The sequence below is a fragment of the Echiichthys vipera genome (assembly GCF_963691815.1).
Source record: "Echiichthys vipera genome assembly, chromosome: 8".
Classification (NCBI taxonomy): domain Eukaryota; kingdom Metazoa; phylum Chordata; class Actinopteri; order Perciformes; family Trachinidae; genus Echiichthys; species Echiichthys vipera.
In genome coordinates this window covers 12,182,704-12,207,366 of record NC_139833.1, presented here as the reverse complement: position 1 = coordinate 12,207,366, position 24,663 = coordinate 12,182,704, and the positions used below count along the sequence as shown (strand labels likewise).

Here is a 24,663-nt window from a genome sequence, read left to right as displayed (position 1 = left end):
TGTGTAAACAATTTGAGCTCATTTGTTGCTCGTAGATGTTCACATGAAGACAGTGGTTGTAATAATAGCATCAATACATTTATGTGCCCTTCATTTCCACATTTGCCAAATATAGAATCGTACAAAAACATACATATATTACATCTGCTGATATACATTTGCTTTAGGTTATACACAAGATCTGTAAACCGTCATAAATATATCGACTACAAGTTCAGGATGCAGTAGCTGTACACTGGTCAAGTTTACATATCCTTAAGGGTACTACAGGTTGTCCCCAACTGAACCTCCAAGAGTTCGACAGACAAAGACATGAATGAGGTCTGACTCAGAAGAAAAGTTTCCCAAAAGTAAACAACTTATACAGTATTTCTCGTATGAGAATGTATAAAATAAAAGAAACATTTCAATGCCCAAAGCACTCATAAACAAAGCGTGGAACACTTTTATTGCACCTGAAAGATATTGTTTTGTAGAAGTGCAAAGTGGGAGAATAGTGCAATTTATTTAGCTGGCACATGGAATGATCAGAAAACAGTGTAACTGTTAGCCTCCCCGTATCCTGCCTCCCGCAGGTACTGCTCAATGTTTACTGTCCCAGACGCTTTGAGGACTTTGTCAGAGGCATTTTTCTCTCCTGAGAGGATCTTGCGGCTCACCTCAGCCAGAGAGGGTCGATCTTGGTCCTTCCACTGGCAACAGCCCTTAATGACGGAGTATCTGACAGAGAGATTTACAGATTCATAAGGCTTTTGTTAAAGAAAGGAACTGCGCTCTGCACTCAGGTTTAGTTGAGCACGCATTGTAGTAAGAATTCTACCTAACTTAACCCAAGAAAAAAATTCAGCAACAGTACAGTAAATCATATCGTCTTGTATGCAGTGGATACTTACAGCGTGTTGGAACAGTTGGAAGGTTTTTTCAGACTTTTCCCTCGTTGATGAAACTGCAAAAGCTCATTAACTGAGATTTCTGCAAAAGGAGCTTCACCTGGAACAAATAGAGTAAATGTTGTAGGTAGGAGTGGGTGATATGATATAAAGGTATACGTACTGTAAGTATATGTATAATGGTATTTTACATTGCAATATCAACATGTATTCTCAATTTTGTGGTAAACCAATAGAAAAGCTGCTCATGGATAAAATAGCCAGATGAGCTGTTTTTTTGGTTAAATCCAGTACCTTACAGTTTACTTCATCACAATGATGCAGAAATCATATCTAAATCCAAGATGGCTATAAAGTAATCCTGATTATAGGTTTTCATTGACTAACATCCACATATGTTTTGCATTAAAGTGATAGATGACACCTATACCAGATAGTTTAAATGGTATAGGAAGATGTCACACAGTTGAGAAATTATTCTTTAGGTTTATCAATTATTTATGTTCCAAAAAGTTAAAATTCAACTTACCTAATGTTGCCATTTCATACAGTAAGATGCCAAATGACCAACTAGAGGGGAACACAGAAACAAATGATGGTTAGAGACTTATTAATTGTCATAGTAATAATAAGAAGAATATACTCACAGGACAGCATTTAATAATAAATTTTTTTTTAATGCTGCAGCAGAATCTGTATTGGAGGATTTAAACGACAGACAATACCAGAGATGAAAAGAGAACAACTCACATGTCGCTGCTCTGACCGGCAGATCTCTTGGCTAACAGCTCTGGAGCCTGCCATTTCTTCATGCTGAGATCATCTTTTTGAGTGGCTCCGTGGTTTTTCCTTGTGTAGACGCCATGCAGGCCCCAAAGCTTGGCGGTGAACTCCTTGGTGACCAGGACACTGCGGGCACGAATGTTTCCATGGAGAAGATCTTTGCTGTGAAGGAACTCCTAATTGGACAACAAGACAATGGTCATCTCAGGATTAAACAGAAAAGCCTGTGCCGCTATTTTCAGTTCAGTCATCACTGCTGACATGAAGTTCATAAAGGTCTTCCTCAAACCTAAGAGCATCTATTTTAAATATTTTTAGGTCAGTTCCAGTGATTTAAAGCATTGAGAGACAAAGCAGAAGTTAATAGACTAATGCAGTTTTATTTTGGGTGGATCAAATTGTTTATAAGTAATTTTTTTAGCAATGGCCTCTGTTGGTCAACAACTACTGGGTGGATTGCTATCATATAGATACAAGATCCCCTAACGACTTTGGTGGTTCCCTGATTTTTTTTCCTGTAGCGCCACCAGGAAGTTCACATTGTGGTTTTCGAAAGAAATGTCTCAACAACTTTATGTTTGATTGCCAGGAAATTAGCTGCAGACATTCATGTTCCCCATCAAGACTGTAATAACTTTAGTGATCCTCCAGCTTTTCATTTAGCGTCTTCATCATTAGGTTAAAATTTCTATACTTTTATCATCAAATACCAGCTACAACTAACGGCATTCCCATCAGCTCAGCGGAGAGTATCCATTTTCCCAGGTTCCCCAGTTCAATATGCTCTTAATTTGAATCATTAAGGAGACCTTTTAAAGGGTTTTATGTTCCCAGCACCTTGATCAGATGTTCAGTGTATGTTTCCCTGAGTCAGTTATATCTATATATATATCTGATATTAAACCCCTCTAAACCTATGCCCTCAAATCTGAGGGTAAGACGGTTTTCTTGACTTTAGACATTGATACCTCCACAGTGTCGTAACATTTTTTTTTAACCATTCAAACTGTAATTGAACCGTCCATCTCCTTTGGTTGCAATTTGAACTGCAAAGATAGCCCTTACCAAACTTTTGCAGGGTCATCCCTATGTTACCCGGGTCCTATGTTCCCTGCTCGCATAAGCCTATGCCTCCGCTAATTTAATTTACCATTTTGTTAGGTTTTGACGTGAAGCCCATGGGGACTTTCCCTGTCATTAAAACACTTCAAAAACCTCCTTAAAAAGACCTGAGTCAGTTGTTAAAGGTTCAAATGATGGTTAAAATGTAAATCTATATTTAAAGAGAGATACAAGATACCACTGGACATGAAAGTCAACCGGAGAAGATTTAGTTATTAAAGTACCCTCCTTTCTGCACAATTGCTCCCTCTGCATGTCAGACATCATGAGGGGTCATTCTATGATCTTGTTTAAAAAATTAAAAAGTAAAATAAATAAAATGTTAAATGTGTACCCAGGATAAAAGGTTAGATAAAAGTGCTTTAAAAGTGCTATAATGTAGGTGCATGTACAGTATTTCAAACGGTCAGACAATAAAATCACAATATGAAATAGGTTAGAGGGTTAGGCTTAGAGGTTACGGTTAGGGTCAGGGTTACGGGTTAGGGTACAGGCTACATAGGCCTATTTTCCGTGGAATTCAGCACTGATTGTGGAAAGAATAACAGACCGGGGAACATGGGACCCTTTCTGTGAAAAGCCAGGAACATAGATCTAGCACATTTGCAATGCTAGATTATCAAGAGACATAAGACGATGCATAGGAACCTGGACACGTAGGCGTGACCCCTTCCCGATCAGCTATAGTCTAGGGCTAATTAACATATGTTAACATGGTAACACGATCATATGTTAAGATTTAGCTTAAGTACAATCTCCAGAATGTTTCTGTTTTCCACAGAGTAAAAGTAATGACACAAGTGTACATAAAAATGCCTTCTGGGATTGTGAGGTGGGTGCATTGTTTGATGAAGGCAGATTCGGGGGAAACCCAACAACTCAGTACTGAGATGGGGGCAAGACAGAGTAAGTGTATGTCACTGATTTGAAAGTCAAATATGTGTCTAGCAGTATGTAGGAAGGCGAGGACATGTTGGTTAGCATACTGACCAGAGCTGAAGCCACCTGTTTGGCCATGGTGAATATTCGTCTCTCGGTCATCTCACATGGAGGATCCACGTGTTCCTGAAAAAATAAACACAAAGAGAAGTTACAGATGAATGTTTGTTTCTTTCTATGCTGTAAATATATGCATTGGTGCTTTTAGTGAGTTACCACACACATGGCAGCAGTATAAAATACCTGTCTGCATCGCCACAGGAAGCTGAGCAGGTCTCTGTTCTCCATCTCTTCCACAACTGTCACCAGAGGAGCTCGAAGTGAGACCACACCAAGAAGCTCTGGCACGAAGGGATGTGGTCCCAGCTGGGCCAGGAAAGATGCAAAGCCCAGGAAGCTGTGTCTCTCTGTGGCATCAGCAGAGTCTGTAAAGGGCGAGGATCAAAGGGAGATGAGAGTGAAAGAGGAACACAGAAGCTACAGATAAGAGCTTCCACTTTATTCAAGTTCAACCATCTCACCATTTAAGACTCGCAGCACAACGTTCCTGTTTTCCATTCGGGCCCTGTAGAGCGACACAGAGGAGTCTGAGTGCAGGGAGAAGGCAGCAGGCAAAGGGGTGACCAGGTTGAAGGACTCTGGCAGCCTCTGACGGGGCAACTCTCTGGGCTGGACGATGGGAGTGAAACTGGGCTTGGGGGGCTGCGGTGGGGGACTGGGCGGGAGAGGCGGTGTTACCACAGGCATGGCAAGGTTTTTGGTTGGATAATTGTTTTGGGACTGGAAGGTGAAGTAGGTATTGGGCATGTCCAGAGCAATGCTTTCGTGCTCCAGGACGTTGATACCTGGTGGAGCTATGGACAGAAAGTAAAGGGAGAGAAAGAGAGGAAGACGGAGTAATTATCATGAGAGACAAGTGCAAGGATTTACATGAGAGAAGGTAAATATGAAAATGTTTCTTTATATTATATAGAGATGCAGAGGCTCCGATATTGACTAATTAATTTTTTTTTCATTAGTATCATACACAGCAAGTTAATTAAGTCATTGTTTGTTGGGTTTCAGGCAGTTGCTATATTTTATTTATTATATTACATTTAAAAATATCTGTTTGCAGTGCACTTTACATGGAAGTGTTATTTATTTATTTTTGCTGCTAATGTACACTGTTATTTGTTTATAAATTATATTAAGTACATTTATATTTGTGTTTATTTGTTACCTTTTTAACTAGGCTAAATGTTAATGTCAAGCCTGATACCTTAACTCTCTTGGCAATGTATACGCTTCATTCATTCAACAGGAGTATCGGATCGGTATCAGGTATCAGTATCGGATTGAATCTGAAAAAACTGGATCGGTGCATCTGTTATATTATACAGTGGATGCTTAAACTCAAACTTGTCATCTGTCATCTCTGCTCTCTGCTGCTGGTTTTACTGCCTGTATTAAACATTCTAGCACTCGTCTTTTATACTGTGAATACACTGAGCATGTTTTATTTATAGTAACATCACTGAAAGCCCATTAAAAGTGCGGATGTGTGGCTTTGACACAGTATTTCATGTATGTCTGATGACCATAAACAATTCATTTAATGCGAATAATTTACAGGCATACACAAAAACAAATAAACAAAAGCATGTTGGAATTAAATCATTTGACATGTAAATAGGCTGTTATATAGTTGTATTTCTTTGTTTTTCTTCTGTATTTTTGTGTATATTTCTGGCAATCTTTAATTTTTCTATAATAATATTTTTGGGTGACCTTCACTACAGATTTTTTGCACCTATGTCATTTTTTTCATTTTGGGTTCTTTGCTATATTTTGTTAAATTGACACAATGATCAGTCAGACTAAGGACAGTTTAAGTTTTAAGGTGCAAAACTAAGACAAAAATGAAAAACCTGATAAAAAAGAGACTACAATTAGGCTTACTCTCTTAACTAGACCTCCTGGAAAAGGCCAAATACAAAAACAGCTTACTGACAGTGTACATCCAATGTAATGTCTATGATATTGTGATCTGTGATTTCATTTATTTAAATCTCAAATTTGTGCGTCTATTCTAGGGTCTTACCATCGATGCCATGCAGCGTTCTCCTGGAGGTCGACTTTAAGGCCTGTGGACGGATACGATCGACTTTCTCTGGACAAAAGCGCAGCAGGAGAATGAAGACCAGAGTGACCAGGAAGCTGGCCAGCAGCAAGATGGGCACGATGATCACCTCCTGCTCGTACACGCGGATCTCTGCAAACAGGAGCAGATACATGGAAACAATCATTACAGGTAAAAGTTGCATAACATGTTTGTCTGTGCTGGTTTGACATCTGTTCATCTGTGAACTAAACATTTGACATGTCTCTTAAAGGCCAGACCAGGTTAGTTCTGTCTCTGCTGACAAAACGTACCACAGATCGTATCTCCATGCTGGCAGCGGAAGTCTGCCTCTGATACTGAAGACATCCTGTTAAATATAAGAAAAGAGAGATGTGATTAAAGAAAAATATGTCATTCCCTTTCGTTAATTCCTCATATGCTGTTCACACAGTCAAACTTTATTTTCAGTGGGTTTCTAGTACGTGCATATGTTTACAGTTGTGTAATAGCTTCAGGACATTTTCTATTTGCAAAAACAACACATAAAGTGACAGTGGTTAAGTCCTGAAAGCCATTTTGTCTTTGGAGCTGAATCTGTGAAGAGTAACATGACTCTTCTTCAGGTATCGTGCACGAGAAGGTGTCTGAGCGAACGTGTAACTGAGACCTTCAGATGTTGTATCACTGTCTCGGAGGTGCCAAACTGTTTCTACGAGCCACTGACGACTGACAATCAGAATAAAGACCCTGCCACCTCATCAAATTGCTTTTGTTTAATTCATCTTTTTTTTGTAACACAAAACTTTGATCCTTTTACAGCACAGACTTCAACTGTGGGTCAACCTTAAGATAAAGACTTTGAGGTGTATGCATAAATGAAGAAAACATTATCATCTCTAACTGAGGTATATTTGTGCTGTATATCTGAATGAAGAGCTGCTTTAAATGCAGTGTATAAGAACAGAAATGACTGCAGACACACAGGGAAAATCTACCACCACATGATCTTCTTTTTACGTCATATCCAAGATACCTAAACCTGTTCAGCTACATTTTTTAACCCATAAATGCTAGTGTTGTACTACACACCCAAAGGGCAAACATAAAGGAGAACAGGCTTAAAATCTTAAAACTGTCACATTTGTCACAGAAAGACATCAACTTCATTTCAGGTCTCATTAGATTAACATAATGGATGACCAGTAGCTCACTCCACCTCAAAGCTACTGTAATAATATATTACATGGCTTAAAAAACAACACATCCATCTATTTCTATAGGGAAATAAGCCATGTAGTGTATAAAATCCTTACCTCAGCTCCTCCAGTTGCGTCTTATATCCCAAAAGAAAACGTTCAATCCTATTATTCCAGGCTCATGTTTCCCTCCTTCACACAGTCACACACTTTTCCTGCATCCTTCCAGCTGAATGTGTTGTGCTGTTCAGATCTTCATTGTCTTGTTCCTCTCGGGTGAATTGTCCGGCTCTGGGGATCACCGCGCTGCTCTCTGTTTGTCTATGTTCCACGTTGCGTGTGTTTTCTTAACTCCACCCTCCACACCTAACACCTTAACCCCCTTCTCTCCTGTTTGCCTCTTCCTTCTTCCTCCTTTCTGTCTCTCTAATCTGTTTACGAAGTGATGTATCGAACTGATACCACTGTCATGGAGATCCACAGTCCTCGCCCTTCTTCTCTTAAGAGTTTGCTCAACTACATTACATTCTGTAATTAGCTTTTTCCCTGAAGTCGACATATGTCTGCTCCTTCTGGCCCTGCCTTTTTCCTCTTTGTTAGGGAAACTGGTCCTGCCACTCTTTGACATTTTTAGGCCTTTTGTTAAGCATGTTTGGCCTTCGTTTTACTAGAACTCGTATGACAAGCTTTGCCTGCTCTGGAGTATTTAGTCAACAACAATAAACTTCCTGGGTTCAGGCATTAAATGTAGATAAAACATTCCCACATTATAAAAATACAAACATAGCATGCTGTCAATTGAGATAATGAATTGTTACAATGGAGGAAGATGTACTGAAATCCTTCACAGCAAAAGTACCAATGCAACAATGTGACATTATTTATATTAAGTAAAAGTCCTGCATTCAAAAAGTACAATAAAATATCAGGATCAGAATCAGAATTACTTTAATAATCCCGGGGGGATTAAAAGTATTGATTTTGTAGAAAAATGGCCCATGAACGTGACACATTATTATATTATTAGGTTGTTAATACTGATTTAACTAATGCATCTGCACCTGGAAAGATTAGTCCAGTGGTTGCCAACCTACAAGATATATCTAAAGGCTTATAGAATATTTATAAGAAGTATAAGGTTCTGACACATACATTTATAGCCTATTCATGTTTTGTACTTTTCTCTAATCTCTGCTTTTTTTGTTAAATATTGGATCATTTTACGTCTTTGAGCTTCAAACACTTATTTAAATGAAAGGGTATCTGGAAGTGACCGTGGCTCAACCTATGCACTGATTTTTTTGTAAAGGGTCAGGAGCCAAAGCGACTGGGAAGTTGAATATATAATGATGCATGTGTAAGATTATCATGTTTCTTTTACATGAAAAATCTCAATCTGGTGCACTTAGATACACATTTGAAGTCATTGCACTTGAGTATTTCCATTCATGCTACTTTATATTTTCATTAGGGAAATATTGTACTTTTTATTCAACTTCCTGTATTTAACAGCTACAGTAACTAGTTTATTTTCAGTAAAAATAATAATAATAATAGTCTCCTATAAATATTTGGACGTTCCTGACGTGACAGTTAGGAATTTGATCAAAGCTAATTTCTCTCACAAAACATTTTTTTTATCAACACCATAAATGTGAAAAGACTTTTAAACTGCATTTTCTCTAATATTGTATTTTTCATCACATGAAACTATCCACACAAATGAAGGACTTTTGTCTTTTTCATGTCCGCTTCAGTAAAAAGCATCAAGGTGCAAAACAGGTTTAAAAATGACAAAAACAAACAAACAGATTAATCAGATCGATGGATGTGTAGAGTGGACTGAAAATCGTTGACTATGAAGTTTGTTAAATTGTGCATTTTCTTGTAAATGCAGCACAATGTTTCACAGTAATCTAGAAACATCTCAAAACACTCTGTACTCCAGTTCCATTTACATATCATCGAGCTGTCCCCTCGTTTCAGTCCACCCATTTTAACATGTTTTGTCACAAGTTGGCTTTCCATCAGTTGCCATACGACGCGAACATAAACACCTGCAATCATCTACATTTTGTCTTTAGTGCTCCTTTAAAAAAAAAAAAATGTTTTTTTTTGCCTGCATGCTCTTACGCGGAGCTGCCTTGTGTTCTTTAGCATATTGTGATTGCTGTATGATGGTATTTATCCGTAGCAATAAATATAATTGAGAGTGTAAACAGATTGTAGCTGATCAGTGTAAGCAGAGATCCACTGCACACTTATTCACTCATTTTTTATTTTGAACCACTGTGACGTATTATTGATGTGATTCTGTATAATCTGAGTGATATTGAGCAGCAGTATTTTGTTGAAATAAAAAATGGAAACTGTGCAAAGTGTTATAAATTGACTGTTTTGTTGCCATCCCATGTAGTGACACGCTTGATTTGACATTCGATATTTATTTCATAACAAAGATTTTATCCACCCATCCATCACCTATAACCACATCCTGTTTAACGTTGCAACACACCCTTACAGCTCGTCAGTAAACCACAAAGCAAACACCTCAGACAACCATATAAACACTAACAATAAAACCTATTGTATATGTACAGTTTAGTTTCTAATCCACCAAACCTGCATGTTTTTGGATTGTGGGAGGAAACCTGTACAGAAAGGCCTCCGTCCTTTATAGGTTTAAACTCAGGACCTTCTGGATGTGAAGTAACCACCGAGCCAAACAGGGATTTAGTATTACATTATTTACACTACCATTAGTTATTAAGGTACAATGGAAATACACTGCTTGGTTTCAGACATCATTAAAATGTGTGAGCACACCAGCAGTGTTTGAAGGCAGCCTTGCACCTCACAGCTTGGCAGACGTTTTGTCGGGCTGAGGTCCGAGCCACTTCTCCCCTACAACAGAGAACAAAATGAGATTGTCAGTAAACGGCTTCAGCTTGAATCGCTAATGAGGTGCTGAACATTGCGCAAACAACAGAAACAAAAAGGAGAAAAGTCGTAACACAGTTTTGTTATGTTGTAAAATGTTGAGAACATTTCAAAAAATGACAATTGAAAGACAAGTTTTTTCTTGTATGAACGATTAACGGAGAAATCCGGTAGAGTCGCTAACAGCCACCAGTGGCTAACAATAATTAGCTCGGGGCATTACGGTGAAGGCATAAAAACAGCTTTTTAACCACTAATACTGCTCAAAATACTAACACCAAATTCCTACACATAAAACGAAGCATCAATGGGCTCCTTCCTTTTGGATTGCATTTGGTAATTGACTTGAATGGACTTTACTATGAGAGAAGCTGGTACCTGGGCCAGTAGGTAAGTCTTTCAAAACACTCTTTTAATAAACTCCGGGTTCACAAACTATGTTGTTGGTGCTTTGTTTTATGTGTAAGGACTCTTATTAAGCTACTGAAGAGGTTTGGTGTTATTTCGATCAGTATTAGTGGTTAAAAAAGCATTTTTAATGCCTGCATGTGCTGCCCTGAGCTTATTATTGTTAGCCACCTCCGGCTGCTACCGAATTTTTCTGTTAATCGTTCTTATACGAAAAAGATTGACTTGATTGCTTTATTTGATGACCGAATTTGCTGTAAAAGACCCTGAGATGATTTTACACTGTAATTACACTTTAAGGTGACGCAAAGTGTTGAATTGTTCTATTGTCACTTTTACATGACGTGTGTTTGTGTTCATGGATGATGCAACAGTTTTCTCACCAATGCAGTGGGCCATGAGCTCAAATCTGTCAGATCCAAAAAATATCTCTGGCTTCCCATTTACATGACACACCACAAGGGGGAAGCCGAATGCCTAGGAAGAGGCAAGGATTTTGTCATTACATCGTGAGGTATTGTCTGTTTTGCCTGAATCTACAAGAAGAACTGAAGGACAACTGACCCCCCGATCAAGCGCCTCCTGCGTTGCGCTTTTCAGCTTGTCTTTGATCTCCTTTGAGGTGGACAGCTTCAGCGCTTCTTTAATCTCGCTGTCAGACAGTCCTGCTTTCATCGCTGCCTACAAAAAAACAAAACAAAAAAAACAACCTGACATCACTAAACAGTGCTTCTTAATCTTCTCACACACAACCAGGCCGGATAATAAGATGTGTACCTCAGACAGTGATGCAGGTTCTGTGATGTCTTTGTCCTCGCTCCAGATCCTTCTCCACAGCTCCCGGGACACTCGCTCCACCTGCTGGTCTCCACCTGTCTCCTTCTCTTGTATCGCTGCAACAAATCGCATCGCAGACAAGGAGCCTAGGAGAAGAAAGCAGGAGAAGACCTGAAACTTGCTGCATTAATAGCTTTGCTTAGTAAATACATAGTACCAACACTGTCTTGTGCAAGGCTGAGTTACCAACTTAATCCAGCCACGGTTCAATCAAAACACATCGTAGCACCTTTTTTGAACATGGCCTCAAAGGGGTCTGATGGAGGCTGCAGGGGAACACCAAAATACTCTGACAGGCGGTTCAGATCCTTGGTCATGTATAGGAACTTGTTTGGAACCAGACCGGGGGGCTTGTTGCCTGTCAGGACAGATAAATATTGTATGAAATATAACAGTGTTACAGTATCGACACTGATATGAGTGAAATTCAAAATGTTACTCAAGTAAAAGTACATGTATTTGCATCAAAATATTAAAGTACTAAAAGTATTCATTATGTGGAAACGCCCATTTAAAAATATTATATATTATATTATTGAATTATAATTGATGCATGTGCACAATACTTTAATGTTACAGCTGCTGGAGGTACAGGTAATTACTTCCTATACCGCTGGATTATCTTATCCTCTTGACTTGCAGCGACCAGCTAATGGTGTTCCTCGCCGTTTTGGTGTGTTAACATGGGATTTTGGAGGATTTTGACCATTTTAATCAATTCTCAAACGGTTAAATTTATCTCCAAACACGTGTAACAAATGGTATCAACAGAAACAATGCTGCAATAACTTATGAGACATTATGGAGCATACATGCTAATGGGCATTATAAACCTAAATCATAAGGTACTAAGCCCTTATACACTTTAACAATTTATTCTAATTCATTCATTTCCATCCGGACCTCTCAGATCGTCTTGGACATGTCTGCTCTGTGTCCCTAGAGTTAAAAGAGCAGAGAGTTGCAGCAGACCTGCAATGTCCTGGAAGTTTGTTCCAGATATGTGGTGCGGATGGAAATGGGTCTATGTAAATCATAAATAAGTCATAGAGTGTGGGCTATACCTACTCTGTAAAGTGTGCTGAGATAGATAGATAGATAGATAGATAGATAGATAGATAGATAGATAGATAACTTTATTTATCCCTGAGGGGAAATAAGGTCATCGTAGCAGCAGTAAAGAGCAATAAGAAGTTACTAAAAATAAGATAAAATATAAAATACAAAATATGAACAACAATAAAATAAAATAACATAAAACTACAGTATCGCAGATAAAACACTATATTACAATGTGCTATGTGGATTTTAATGTGCAAGTGAGATACGGTGCATGTCAGTGATAGGTCACTTTGAGTAGTGTGAGTTTATTCCCTGAGCGTCGCTCAGCATTGTTGTGCAGCATTGTAAAGTCTGATGGCAGCAGGTAGGAATGATTTCCTGTGCTGTTCCTTAAGGCAGCGGGGTTGGATGAGTCTGCTGCTGAAGCTGCTCTGAAGCTTGTCCAGGGTTTTATGGAGGGGGTGGGAGACATTGTCCATGATCACCACCATGATAACTTTTGTTATGATGAAATTGAATTTAATTGAAAAACTAAACATGGAGAGGCAGAGCTCAGTTTTTATGCACCACATATCTGGAACAAACTTCCAAAAAACTGCAGGTTTGCTGCAACTCTCTGCTCTTTTAAATCAAGACTGAAGACTTTTCTGTTTGCTGCTGCCTTTCAGTAAACAAATCAATGTATTAACTGCTTATTCTGCACTGTAACTTCTATTCCTTTGATATTCTTTTTTTTTAAAATTGTATCTTTGTTTTTTATTTGTCATATGTCATTTTTTTTACCTATTATTTTGTTATTTTTTTACGTGTTTCTTTCCAGATGCTTTAATGTTTTGGGGTTACCTTGTTGTTGAAAAGGTGCTGTACAAATAAACTTGCCTGGCCTAATTTTTTTTTTCTGATTCATGCATAGAAAATCTTGACACAGTGCTGAGCTGCATCTCAAATGAATCCTCCCAGCTGTCAGATGATGTGCACCACCTATAGTATAACAGTGTTACTGACCTGATCCTTGCATGATGCCACCCAGAAACGCAGGTCGCAGTTTGAGCTCTATGTTCCACACGTGTCTGTAGCGGAGCATGACCTGTGAACACAAACGAGCCCTGAGAAAGTTTCCCTTTAACCAACTCTGTGTCTGTGTTCTTGAACCTGGCATCCATAAAACAAACAAACCTCAAAGCCGAGCCAAGAGTACGGAGAAACCACATCGTAGAACAACTCGATCACTTTCTTGGATTTCATCTTCAGGTCAGAAACACTAAGTATTAAATTAAATTATTAAAAGAAATGTTTAAGTTTAACTGCAAACTGAAAGCGCCTCCTTTACCTCCAAGCAATCTCTGTGTCGGGCTGTGCAGTGTGTCAAAGTTCAACTAGGCTAACAACAGTCAAGGCTTTGGAAGGAGGCTAGGACACAAACAAACAAAATGGCTGCGCTTTGGGGTACGACGCATGCGCAGTGGAACTGGAGCCAAAATAGGGGTCAATGTTGAACAAATTGCAACAGAAGCAAACTGATTTTGTATCCTCAATATGTCCTGAGTGAGGAAAAAAATCCCAATAGGGGAAAGTTTTGAATAATAACCAAATATACCTTATGTATACGCCTATTCATTATTTTTCTCACACGAATAGGGGAGAAAAATATTATATTATTATTATTATGTTATTTTCCAAAACTTTTCCCTACTGGGATTCTTCAGGGCTTTTTTTCTTCAGCTATCACCATGAAAATGACTGAGTTGATTACTTACATCGAAACAAACATAGTTTTTTTAATTGTTTGTTTACATTGGCAAAAGGTGTGTGTGTGTTAATTTTTGGATCTAAACATTGGGTACAGCCAGGTGAAAATGTCTTGTTGAACAGTAAAAGACTTAATATTAAGGTCTGAATGGGACCCCTTTAGTCGACCCATGAGCATTAATAAATGTACTTTAGTAGTACTTCAAACCAGCAGAGGCTGGGTCTGGGTCCGTGGGGCTGTTTCTGAGGGATGGGTCGAGATAAGAACAGGAGACAACAGGAGCATTCAGAAGACAAAAATAAGCTAAAATAATGCATATGTTTATTGTGTAATTTTGTATCTTGTGCAGAATACATTTATTGTTCTCAGTCATCGACAGGAGGGAAATCCATTCAACAGTGACCCAAGTCCCTGGTTTAAAGTCCTTCTTCCTGCTCCATTTATAAATGCTCATGACCTTAACATTAAGTCTTTTTACTGTTACTTATCAACAAGACGTTTTCACCAGCTTTACCCAATGTTTAGATCAATTATGGTATTTATGAAAATTAGCACACACATAATTCATTATAATTTCCCCATGTTAACCATTAAAAAAACTTGTTATACATGCTTTTGTTTGTCTTGATTTAAGTAATCAACTCAGTAATTTTCATGGGGATATCTGAAGGTTATATTTTTCCATATTCGCATGAGAAAAATAATAAATAGGCGTATGAAAAGGGTATATTTGGGTCTTTCTCAAAACGTTCCTATATTGGGTTCTTTAGGGCTTTTTTCCCAAAACAGGATACAAAACCAGTTGGGCTTGCTTCTGTTGTTCAACCCTAGTGCGCGGTCTATGAAGCCCACTGACAGCTGCAGACCAGCTCTTACTGCGCATGTGTCAGACCCCGAAGCTCAGGCTTTTTTTTGGTGACTCAGCCTTTTTCTACTCGTCTTGACTACAGTTCGCTCGAGCTCCAAACAACACGGAAAAGCTCAGTTTAATTTATTAAGTGATTTAATGAACCAACAACACACCACGTTACTGCCCTCATCTGGAGCAGGAGGTGTAAATAGTAAAAAAAAAAAAAATTCTTCTTCTTCTATTTCTATTTCTTCTTCTTCTTCTTCTTCTTCTTCTTCTTCTTCTTCTTCTTCTTCTTCTTTTAATGAATTGGCGGTTGGATAGACACGCATTGGTGCATTACCGCCACCTACTGGACTATAATATAAAGACTTAGTTGAATTAAAAATATTACAAATCATGTACAAAGCGAATAACTATCAATTACCAGCAGACAGTGTCCAATATTTGTTTACTGTATACAGTATTTTTATATATATATATATATATATATATATATATATTTTATTTATTTTACTTGCTCATTTCGTTTTTATCCTATGGTCTTCTTGCCGTCCTCTTACCTTGTCATCTGTTAATGTCAGTTGTCTTGGTCATTTGTTGTTTTCAATGTTAGTAGAAGTTTCCTACTCTGTATCTCGCCTGTTGATGTGAATGTACTGTATAGATTTCTATGTGCGTTTGTCTTCGCTCTGCCTGTCAAAGCACTTTGTAAAAGTCTGTTTTTACAGGGGCTACATAAATAAAGCTATTATTAATATTATTATTATTATTTATAATAAGGGGAACTTGTATATTCAATAAACACTTAGTGAGGACCAATACAAAATATAACTGTATTTCAGTTAAAGGCGTAAATCTGTGGAGCAGCTGTCACGAGGAATTGAAGACACATAGTACACTAAGTAAGCTAACACAACTGTTTAAAAGTGTGTGAAATGTTGAAACAATATGAAAATGTTTGAGCCTAAAGTAAATAATGTAAAAATAATCTGATCTGGATTGTGCAAATGTGTTTGTATCCAAACATTTTCTCTGATAGTCTTGTTTACTTATATACTTACTTACTTATATTAATTTAACATGTATATATACCTTTTCCATTTATTTATTTATTTATTATTTGTTATTTCATTTGCACACACCCGCTAACTGCATAAAATTCAGATGATGGAAAAACAAGAAATGTATCAGGAGAGGTGAAAAATCCACAGTCTTACGCAACAAACCTCCCCTCAATTTAAGGAGAAAAGCAAACAATTACAAAAAAGTAATTAAAAAAAGCCGGAAAAGAAAACTTAAGCTACTATAATTAAGAAAAATACAACAAAAAGCATCGACATGATCCAAATTTAGAAAGTATTATTAAAGTGTTCCCCTCCTGAGACAAAAACACATAAAATCCTGTGTTGGAAACAAACACTCTCCGTTTGTTATGTTTCATTGTTTTGTGTTATTGTTTATTTTGTTAGACTTGTGTCCGTCTAATTTGTCACCATTTTCTAACAAAATATGAATTAAAAGTAGATGATTAAATGATAATACTATATTTTACAAGATGAGTTCCCAAAAAATAAGTACATTTTTGAGGGCTATTTAATTTGAGAGTAAAATATTTTTATTAATCTTTTTATTTAGAATATGTCACTGCATTTATTTTACCGCTATAAATTACTTGCAGACTACTGCAGATTAGGATTAAACACAGAAAACTTGTTTTTAATTTAATAATAATTCCAACAAAGTAACAGCACCTTTTGCTGATGATAGATTTTTACTTTTACTTGATTTTAATGCAGACTTTTACTTGAAACATTTTTATATACGTAAAAGATCTGAATACTTCTCCGTCAGTACGTGCAGTTTTTCTTCTTCCTCCTCTGCTCTGGTTCGTTTTACATTCTGTGTTTGTTTCTTAAATCTACAACATCAACTGTCTTTTCACTAATCATGTTTTACTGGTAACATTATCATCATCGTTATTAAAACAATCATCATTCTTCATTTTCTTTATTTTGAGCTCATCTTAATTTCATTTCCTCTGCTGTTCTCCAACTCCGTGTCCTCTTCACTTCCTATCTTTACACCCCGCAATGAAGTAAAACTGTTTTATAAACAATAAAAAAAATTACAAGTGTAAACTCAAAACATTTGAGCCTTCCCTGGCAGTTTTATATCTTTAACATTTCACTGAAATCCAATGTTACATTTTTCATTAATGTAGAATATCACTGCTATGACAGTAAAGTAATTATATCCTCTGAAATACCATTTACTTTTACACTCTATTTACATGTAAGCCACCCAGCAGGATGATAAATTAGTAACAATATAGGCTAGCAATGTCTATAAGTATATTAACATTTAAAATCTTCAATCTGATGCTTCCTTTTATGTCTCCTCTTGAGGACTTGCTTGATCTTTGAGTTCAGCCGGCCCCAGACTGTCAGCAGGCACAGGACCTGGAGAGTTGTCACTGAAAAGCAGAAAAAAACAGTTCTCCGTATCTCTCACTCAAATCACACACAAGACTAAATGTTTACCATGTTTTCTTCAGCCTCACCTCTCTCCATCTTTGTCTGTCTGTCAAGGAAGATAGAACAGAATATTATCTCAATATTATCTTTCAGTAAGTATTTATTCAATCAAACACATCTGATCCCACTGTGAAGTTTTACCTTAGGCCTCTGTGATGCACTGCCACCAGTCTTTCTGGGCACCCCGAGAGTGTCGAAAGAGTGACTCCGCACTCTTATGGCTCTCTAATGACATGAGATTCAGAAGGAAAATGGTTAAACATTAAAGTCATGTATGTGAGAGTATTTCTGAAGCTTGAAAGGCAAAAGGAGGGAAAAAAATTACCTTAAAGTTTTCAATGAATCCTCCACTCCCCTCAGAAATCCCCCGGGCACCCTCTGAAGACGGGAGAGAAGACAGTGATGGATCCCCCATCATGCATTGGGAACGGGTGGAGAGTTCAGCCTGCAGGCTCTCCAGGAGCAGCGAACGAGTGCGAAGCTTTGCAAGAAAGGAGGGACACGTGAATCAGAAGCAGGATCGACTTTAATGGACAAGTAAGTGTGAACACATACAAGGGATGTGCCTCTGTAATGTACAGACAGACACAGACATGCAGCTAAAAACAAGGACAACACTGTAGTGCAATGGTGCAGAGGGTGCTGGAATAAATATGGGATGATTTGTGTAACATGTTACTTTATATACAGGAGGCAGGTGGATATGACAGTATATATAGTGTATATAGAGGTGATTATATTTATACTGATAGTGATGATATTAACACGGATAGCAGAGAAAAAATAAGAGAACAAGCTTGGATATTCACTAATAAAGAGCATAACTGAAAAGAGGGTTATTTCTTCCACCTCTAGTTTGCTGAATCGTTGAGCCTTATAGCAGGAAATCTCTGCATTGACGAGTTTGGTCAGAAGGAATTCTCTCAGCTGGGAACGCTTGAAGACAGGACAGAGGAAAACGAGAGCGTCTCAATAACTGATTTGTACTTTGTGAGCAAGGCTTCAAACATATTCTCAGCAGGTTTTGAGTATATTTTGTGTTTTCACTAGGGAAGTGGATAAGATATATTAAAAACAAAGCACACAGCATAAATATTCTATTAATACACTATTCTCCCACAATGCAATGAACAAAGGAAATGAGGGAGCTGCTCACAGCTGGAACATTTTTAAACAAGTATGAAATCTTTGATGTTTATTTGAGAAGTTTGTATAAGTCACTCACTGCTAGACTGACAGCAAAGAAAAAAAGGAATGCTGAAAACTAAAAGTTTTGCTGTGGCTTGATATTTATTAGGATATTATTTATATATTTAGATATATTTTAGTGAAATGAAAACAGCTTGTTGCCCTTGGTTTAGTTTCTTACATCTGTGAAGATGGGAGGGTCTGGGAGGACCGGACCAAAGAGAGGAACATCTTCTCTGGCTGTGACGGACACCTTTGAAGAGGAGAAAAAATATATTTGACTGATAAACCATCCTGGCCAACAATAGCTACCAAGTAACAAAGCATTGCAGCACAGAAACACCAAGGTCATTTAGAATTGCACAGTTTGTCCACCAGAGAGCAGTGATGATCTTTCTACTGTAAAACGTCCTACGGAGATCATATCTTGATAAAAAAAGATCCTTTAAGATATCTTAGCAAATAAAGTTTGTTAGGTTTATCATTTACATAAAAGAAAGAAAAATCAGATGACATGATGATTTTTATTTTTTAATTTAATGATTAATCTTTTATTTTCTTTGGTATTTTTACACAGATATGCAGCGACGATGGTTGCTGGGTAATGTGCACATTAGTTTGTCCAATGTCAAGTCTCTATTTGATCTTGTGACGAGACAATATGAGATACAGTAGCTAGTTTAGGTGCAAAATCTGTCAGGAGTGCTAAGCTGAGCACATCTGCAGGCTGAGCGTGCAGTCAAACATAAGAGCGGCAGTAAAACAAGACAAGGGAGAAAAGAACATGAGGAGATTTATTAATTTAGATTTATTTGGCTCAGTATCAACCTGAAGAAACTTGCATTGGTTCGGCTTCAAATATACTTTAAGGGTTAATCTGTTAAAACAATAAGCCAGTCACCTTATTATAGGGACCATAGATTCAACTAGTTGTGTTAATCACCGACCTGGTATGCAGTTTCACCTGTCTCCTCCGGACCCTGAATTCTTCGGACCACCAGGAAACAGTGCAGGAAGTGAGACTTGATCACATCTGATAGAAACGGGGTTGGGCCCTCCTGGTAGACCAAAGCTACAATGTCATTGCCAATGTGTCTTTTTCTTTGTAACTGTGTAGGTAGAAAAAAAGTGTGTCAGCGTTTTTCAACTAATTCCCCTCATAGAAACGCTGTCCCGTGACTCATCAGGGTGACAAAGTAGCTGACCTGCTGCGGGTCGCCCTCTGTAAAAGGCAGTTTAGTTGCAACATGGAACATGATTTCTCTCCCATGAAAGGAAGTGAAGACGGCTTCACTTCCTGTCTGACCATGACACACATCCAACCCCCCTCTGAACCTGGGAAAACAGAGCGAGAAGAAGAAATCATGTGGCGTTACACATTACGTGTCATTCATCTGGCTAAACAACATCAGCGTGGTGCACTTTACCCGCTGAAGCCTTGCAGTTGAATGGTCTCTCCCAAAATAGAAAGGAGCTCTTTAAACTCTTCACTCTCTTCATTGTTGCTAAGTATGTCTTCCTCGGTGAACTAGAGAGACAGATGTTGTCTGAGAGGCAGTTGTTATGATATGTTGCCATTTATTTTTATGAATGCAGGACATTTTGTGCAAATATCTTACCTGCCCTTCCTTTTGGTACAGAATGCCAAACTTGAAATTAGGAGACACCCTGTGTTCGTCAAATGTAGTTATGAGCTCTGGAGCCTGGGGGGGAGAGAGAGGGAGAGAAGCTTTGACAAAAGTGGTTATTTACTTTTTAGTCGTTGGTAAGTTTGGAGCATTACCTTGAGGTAGCTGACCACTTCAAACTTTGAGACATTCACTTTGTCACAGAGCATCTAGAAAGAATATGAGTCTGTTATTTAGACTTTGCCGTCAACCACAGGTAGTGTATTTTTCAGGTACTGAAAGTACTGAAGTACAATTCAGAGGCTCTTTACTTAAGTATTTCTGCGACTCATTATACTATACTATGTTTACTCCACTACACTTAATTACTTAGTAGTACTACTAGTTACATTTCAGATTATTATTATTTTACATATAAATTCTACATACACAATATTGGTTATAAAAATTTGATTATCTTTAAATAAATAACACGACTCAACTGTATAAACAGTAGTTGAAATAAGCACAATCACAACCAGCTACAACAATGAAACTGCTTCATACATGTTAATACATCAATAAAAAAAAATATATATATACTGTATATACTTTGAAAGTATTTTTGCTGATAATACTTCTGATTTAGTTCTATGGATATAAATATTTCCAGAATAAGTAGTTTGATACCTTTGCTAATTCAACAGCAGATGGGATGTTGGGGAAAAGAGACACAGAGAAGACTCCATGCAGAGAGCACTCCTTCATTCTGTGAGACGAGAAACACTGTATTATCATCTGTGATGCACGATCGCTTGTAATTAGCAGTTAAACAGAGATATTCATATGAAAAGACTCAAACATCAACCTGCACAGTGAAGCTCAAACTTCCACAAGGTGTTACAATAAGCAACACACATGAATGAGTGAAAGGTGAATACTAAGGAAAAGCATGGTGCTCTGGGAAATGTTTATTGTTGTATTCCATCTTGTATTATACAAAAATGGTCTCATAGTTGACTAAACTTAAAGGTCCCATATTGTAAAAGTGTATTTTAAGCAGGTGGAGGTGCTGTATAAACATTTTGAAAGTATCAAAACACTCAATCCACAGTGAAATGCACACAGCATGTTTTCAGAAACTGTGCCTTTAAGTGAGCCGCCAGGACTTCCTGTACAGTTGTGATGTCATAGCTATACTATATAGGCAGAAAGTGCAGCTACAGTGCTGTTACAGTCACTCCCTAGCTGCAACTTCCCACAGCTACTTCCTAGTTGATACAATACGGAAGTACCAAAAGCTGCAGTTATCCAAGTGTCCACTAGGAGTAGTTTGCACAATAGAGCAATTTTTCATTGACCACCATGTTAAGCAGTCTGTTTTCACAGCATAAGTAAACCTGTTTAAAGCCTGGTACAAAAAAAACCCATTCTGCTCTGTATGTTTAGGTCATAACTCCATGACAACACTGATGGGAGTGATTTTTTTTAACTAGTTTTTATTTTATTGGAGGTTAAAGTTAATGAATAATTAGGGAAGTGGTCTCTTGAGTGAATGCTAGCCGCTGGCCCTCACTTCTCCTCGGAGGTAAACGTCAGCCTGATGGACCTATCTCCCTCCCCCCAATGTCACATCAATGCCCTTTTTTGGTAAGAGGAAATGGGGCGGAGTCAAAGTCTGACAAGCTGGCGATCAACTTGAGAGAACGGACCTCGACAGAGAGGCTACGTCCATTTTTCTATACAGTATGGCCTCAAGGAGACAAGCGCTAAAACAAATTGTTTCAGACAGAGGGTGAATACAGGTATATTCAAACAGACAGTATGAGAAAAATATGTGTTTTTTGAACATTGAAGCATTTAAACATGATTTAGTATAAACCCAAAATAAAAGTATGAACCAGAAAATGAGAATAATATGTCCCCTTTTGAGATCTCAACCTTAGTATCACCCGCAGCTTGTTCTCCTCTTCCTCCAAACACACAGAGAGAACCAGAGGCCCCAAAGATGGATCCATTGCTGTGAAAGAGTGATGGTACTGAAGGGAACAAAAATATGATCAAACATATATACAGGAAAGACAACACATTTCTTGAGACTTTAGATAAAGTCTGCTTACGCGTGAACGGAAGAAGTCATGGTAGATTTTGGCCTCCCCATCTCTCTCCATGATGTCGTAGCTCTCCGGATCAGGGCCATCGTGGGAGGAGGTGGGACTCGCATCTGGCCTCTCCAGAGGGGGGTCTATCCAGTAGCCCCCCAGCTTCGGAGGCAGGATGAGTGGCAGGTCTCCACCTATTGTTAAAAGCTGAGACTAAAATAGACACAAAGGAGCAACTGATGACGATGATGAGGTTTCTGTTGTTTGGGGAAACAAATGTCATGGCGTTCATAGAAAGGTCAGTGTCAACACACACAAACACAGACATACAGGATCAAACATGTATGTAGAGTCAACTCTGTGTGTTGTTTATTCTCAGATTGAAGACTAACCTTCAGAGGAAGAGGGAATTCACACCGCTGCTCATCGATCCGGCTGCCCTGATGGACAAGAGGAGTATTGATAAGATGATAAGAAACTTCTCTTGCTCAGACACAACTGAACACTACACAAAATCAATCGGGCTGTAACTCACCTGCAGCTTCTCAATGATTTCAAACAGCTCTGTGTCCTGATACGAACAACGGGCAGCAGACGTCACATACATGCAGACGAAGAGAAAGGAAAGGAGAAGGGGAAGGGAGGAAGAGGAACATGACAGATGGTTCAGTTGCGAATGGAAACTTTACCGTAATACAGGATATGGGAATACAATAAGCAAATTATATTCAAATAAGAGGGGAAGATGCACGCTGAACACGATAATGATATCACCCTCTGGTTGCTGCTGGCAGAGAGGAAAGATTTTCTGTCACCAGCAGGAGAGTCCAGGATGTCCAGTATGTTGCTCTCTGCAGATTCGGGTCTGCAGCAACAGGTTCATTTTCAGGATAAATAATTACTTCTCATTCAATTCTTACTTCATACAATATAGCTTGAATGTTAGTGTGAAACAGCTGCAATAAAGTGGACAATAAAACCTCACCTCGTCTCATCCCCACATGTGAATCTGTCCACACTGTAAACAAGGAAGTGAGAACTACTCAGAGAAGAAAACGGATCATCTTACACAGACAGGACGACTTATATCTAGAAATAATGTTGTTTTTCATTCAGGTTATGTAGCGACTATAGTAACTTGAAAACATGATCCCTAATTTGAGACGGTGTCGTTACTCACCCTCCATATGCCCCAAAAGTGAAACTTCTCTTTCTGGAAAAAGACATGTCATTCCTCTTTTCTCTCTCCATGGCTTTGGTGTCACTGTAAATGTTTGCACATGCCAGGTTGCTACAGAGTCAATCAGGGCTGGCTAAGGTTGAATTAATTCACTCCATCATTCTGTCACTCCTCCTCCTCTCTGCCCCCTGCCTCTCACTCATTTAAGCTTCCCTTTCCTCCTTCTGTCCTGCTGTCAGCCAGACATTCAGCATTAACCCGCTCATGGTCACAGGTGCAGCAGCTATACCACAAACTATAAAACGGACACGGTCGGGGTGCTTCACGCCATCGATCCTCCTGCTTGAATGAACACTCGTGGTGGTTTCTCAGACTGACTGAACTTAAAGATAGACTTGTAAATAAATAAAGATATGGGTGAGACATTTTCTCCCGGACCTGTTACCCTTTGAGTCAGTGAGGATCATCAATTATTGACAGCACACACAGTGAGGGTGAGGAGATAGACAGCAGGGGAGGGTGAAGTAAGCCCGAGGAGGGAGAGGGAGAGAGAGAGAGAGAGAGAGAGAGAGAGGCTTAAAATATTTGATAGTGCCATTAAGCCTATTGTGCTGCACAATAGTTAAGTATTGGGTCAAACATCCAACAGAATCTTTAGTCAGTAAAACTTAATGTTAACAATGTGCTGTACGCAGATAGATAAACCAACAAACATGTGTAGAGCCGTTACGCACATACCAACTCTCAAAAGAGAGCATTCAATTTTTGTTTATCACCTTAAATCAACCCCGTAGACGTCCCACTCAAAAGACCTCCAAACCCAAGAGCTGAGCCCAGAAAAGAGTCACCTATGTCAGCTGATACTCTCTGACTCAGACAGCGCTTCTCCCCAAACAATCAGAGTAAGCCAAATTATAATGCACTCTGCATTTTGAACACTAGAAAGAAGAAACTCAAAGCCAAAGTAAGTAAGAATGTTTTTGGGCCCGAAAAGGAGATTATGAACTGGCAGAATATCTGTCTACTGACAGAGGTAGAGAGCTCCTAATCCGAATAAGTACAGGCTCAGTGACCACAAATTGACAGTGGAGGCAGACACAAAAAAATCATGGCAGAGAAAGAAAACTAAACATATAGTCACTGAAGGTGAGACGGAAATGCACTTCCT

The 24,663-nt window shown here is 38.5% G+C and overlaps 3 protein-coding genes across 3 annotated transcripts; all 3 read right to left on the bottom strand.

Annotated features, from left to right (window-relative positions):
• Positions 1-35: 35 nt before the first annotated feature.
• Positions 36-7,534, bottom strand: styk1b (serine/threonine/tyrosine kinase 1b). Its single transcript, XM_083918041.1, has 10 exons — positions 7,152-7,534; positions 6,150-6,205; positions 5,818-5,988; positions 4,256-4,588; positions 3,978-4,159; positions 3,786-3,860; positions 1,641-1,849; positions 1,420-1,460; positions 894-990; positions 36-720 (listed from the first exon to the last, which is right to left on the bottom strand). Exons 2-10 carry the CDS (start codon positions 6,202-6,204, stop codon positions 528-530), a joined length of 1,356 nt encoding a protein of 451 aa, XP_083774167.1. The 5' UTR covers position 6,205; positions 7,152-7,534; the 3' UTR covers positions 36-527.
• Positions 7,535-9,469: 1,935 nt separating this feature from the next.
• LOC310950287 (glutathione S-transferase kappa 1-like) lies at positions 9,470-13,646 on the bottom strand. The gene is made up of 7 exons (XM_083918001.1): positions 13,458-13,646; positions 13,287-13,368; positions 11,449-11,577; positions 11,160-11,305; positions 10,947-11,063; positions 10,766-10,859; positions 9,470-9,938 (listed from the first exon to the last, which is right to left on the bottom strand). Exons 1-7 carry the CDS (start codon positions 13,524-13,526, stop codon positions 9,889-9,891), a joined length of 687 nt encoding a protein of 228 aa, XP_083774127.1. The 5' UTR covers positions 13,527-13,646; the 3' UTR covers positions 9,470-9,888.
• A 3,548-nt stretch (positions 13,647-17,194) lies between these two features.
• rap1gapl (RAP1 GTPase activating protein-like) lies at positions 17,195-23,575 on the bottom strand. The gene is made up of 19 exons (XM_083919101.1): positions 23,496-23,575; positions 23,301-23,333; positions 23,090-23,180; positions 22,851-22,886; positions 22,708-22,755; positions 22,334-22,528; positions 22,155-22,252; positions 20,904-20,982; positions 20,390-20,443; positions 20,226-20,309; positions 20,034-20,134; positions 19,812-19,941; positions 19,554-19,715; positions 18,788-18,859; positions 18,268-18,354; positions 17,744-17,899; positions 17,560-17,643; positions 17,445-17,464; positions 17,195-17,357 (listed from the first exon to the last, which is right to left on the bottom strand). The coding sequence occupies exons 1-19, from the start codon at positions 23,564-23,566 to the stop codon at positions 17,273-17,275; spliced, it is 1,686 nt and encodes a 561-aa protein (XP_083775227.1). The 5' UTR covers positions 23,567-23,575; the 3' UTR covers positions 17,195-17,272.
• Positions 23,576-24,663: the final 1,088 nt, after the last annotated feature.

What these genes read in the sequence shown, in the direction of transcription:
- styk1b (XM_083918041.1), bottom strand. Translation starts at nt 6,204, where the DNA reads ATGTCTTCAGTATCAGAGGCAGACTTCCGCTGCCAGCATGGAGATACG. An exon ending in AACAGGTGGCTTCAGCTCTG is followed by an intron (nt 1,850 to 3,785) that starts GTCAGTATGCTA and finishes TTGTCCAATTAG; the next exon opens with GAGTTCCTTCACAGCAAAGA. An exon ending in TCCAACTGTTCCAACACGCT is followed by an intron (nt 721 to 893) that starts GTAAGTATCCAC and finishes TCTCTCTGTCAG; the next exon opens with ATACTCCGTCATTAAGGGCT.
- LOC310950287 (XM_083918001.1), bottom strand. Translation starts at nt 13,526, where the DNA reads ATGAAATCCAAGAAAGTGATCGAGTTGTTCTACGATGTGGTTTCTCCG. An exon ending in TGAGGCCATGTTCAAAAAAG is followed by an intron (nt 11,306 to 11,448) that starts GTGCTACGATGT and finishes TTCTTCTCCTAG; the next exon opens with GCTCCTTGTCTGCGATGCGA. An exon ending in AGGAGGCGCTTGATCGGGGG is followed by an intron (nt 10,860 to 10,946) that starts GTCAGTTGTCCT and finishes GCCTCTTCCTAG; the next exon opens with GCATTCGGCTTCCCCCTTGT.
- rap1gapl (XM_083919101.1), bottom strand. Translation starts at nt 23,566, where the DNA reads ATGGAGAGAGAAAAGAGGAATGACATGTCTTTTTCCAGAAAGAGAAGT. An exon ending in ACATGTGGGGATGAGACGAG is followed by an intron (nt 23,181 to 23,300) that starts GTGAGGTTTTAT and finishes CTGTTGCTGCAG; the next exon opens with ACCCGAATCTGCAGAGAGCA. An exon ending in CTGCTGTTGAATTAGCAAAG is followed by an intron (nt 20,444 to 20,903) that starts GTATCAAACTAC and finishes TATTCTTTCTAG; the next exon opens with ATGCTCTGTGACAAAGTGAA.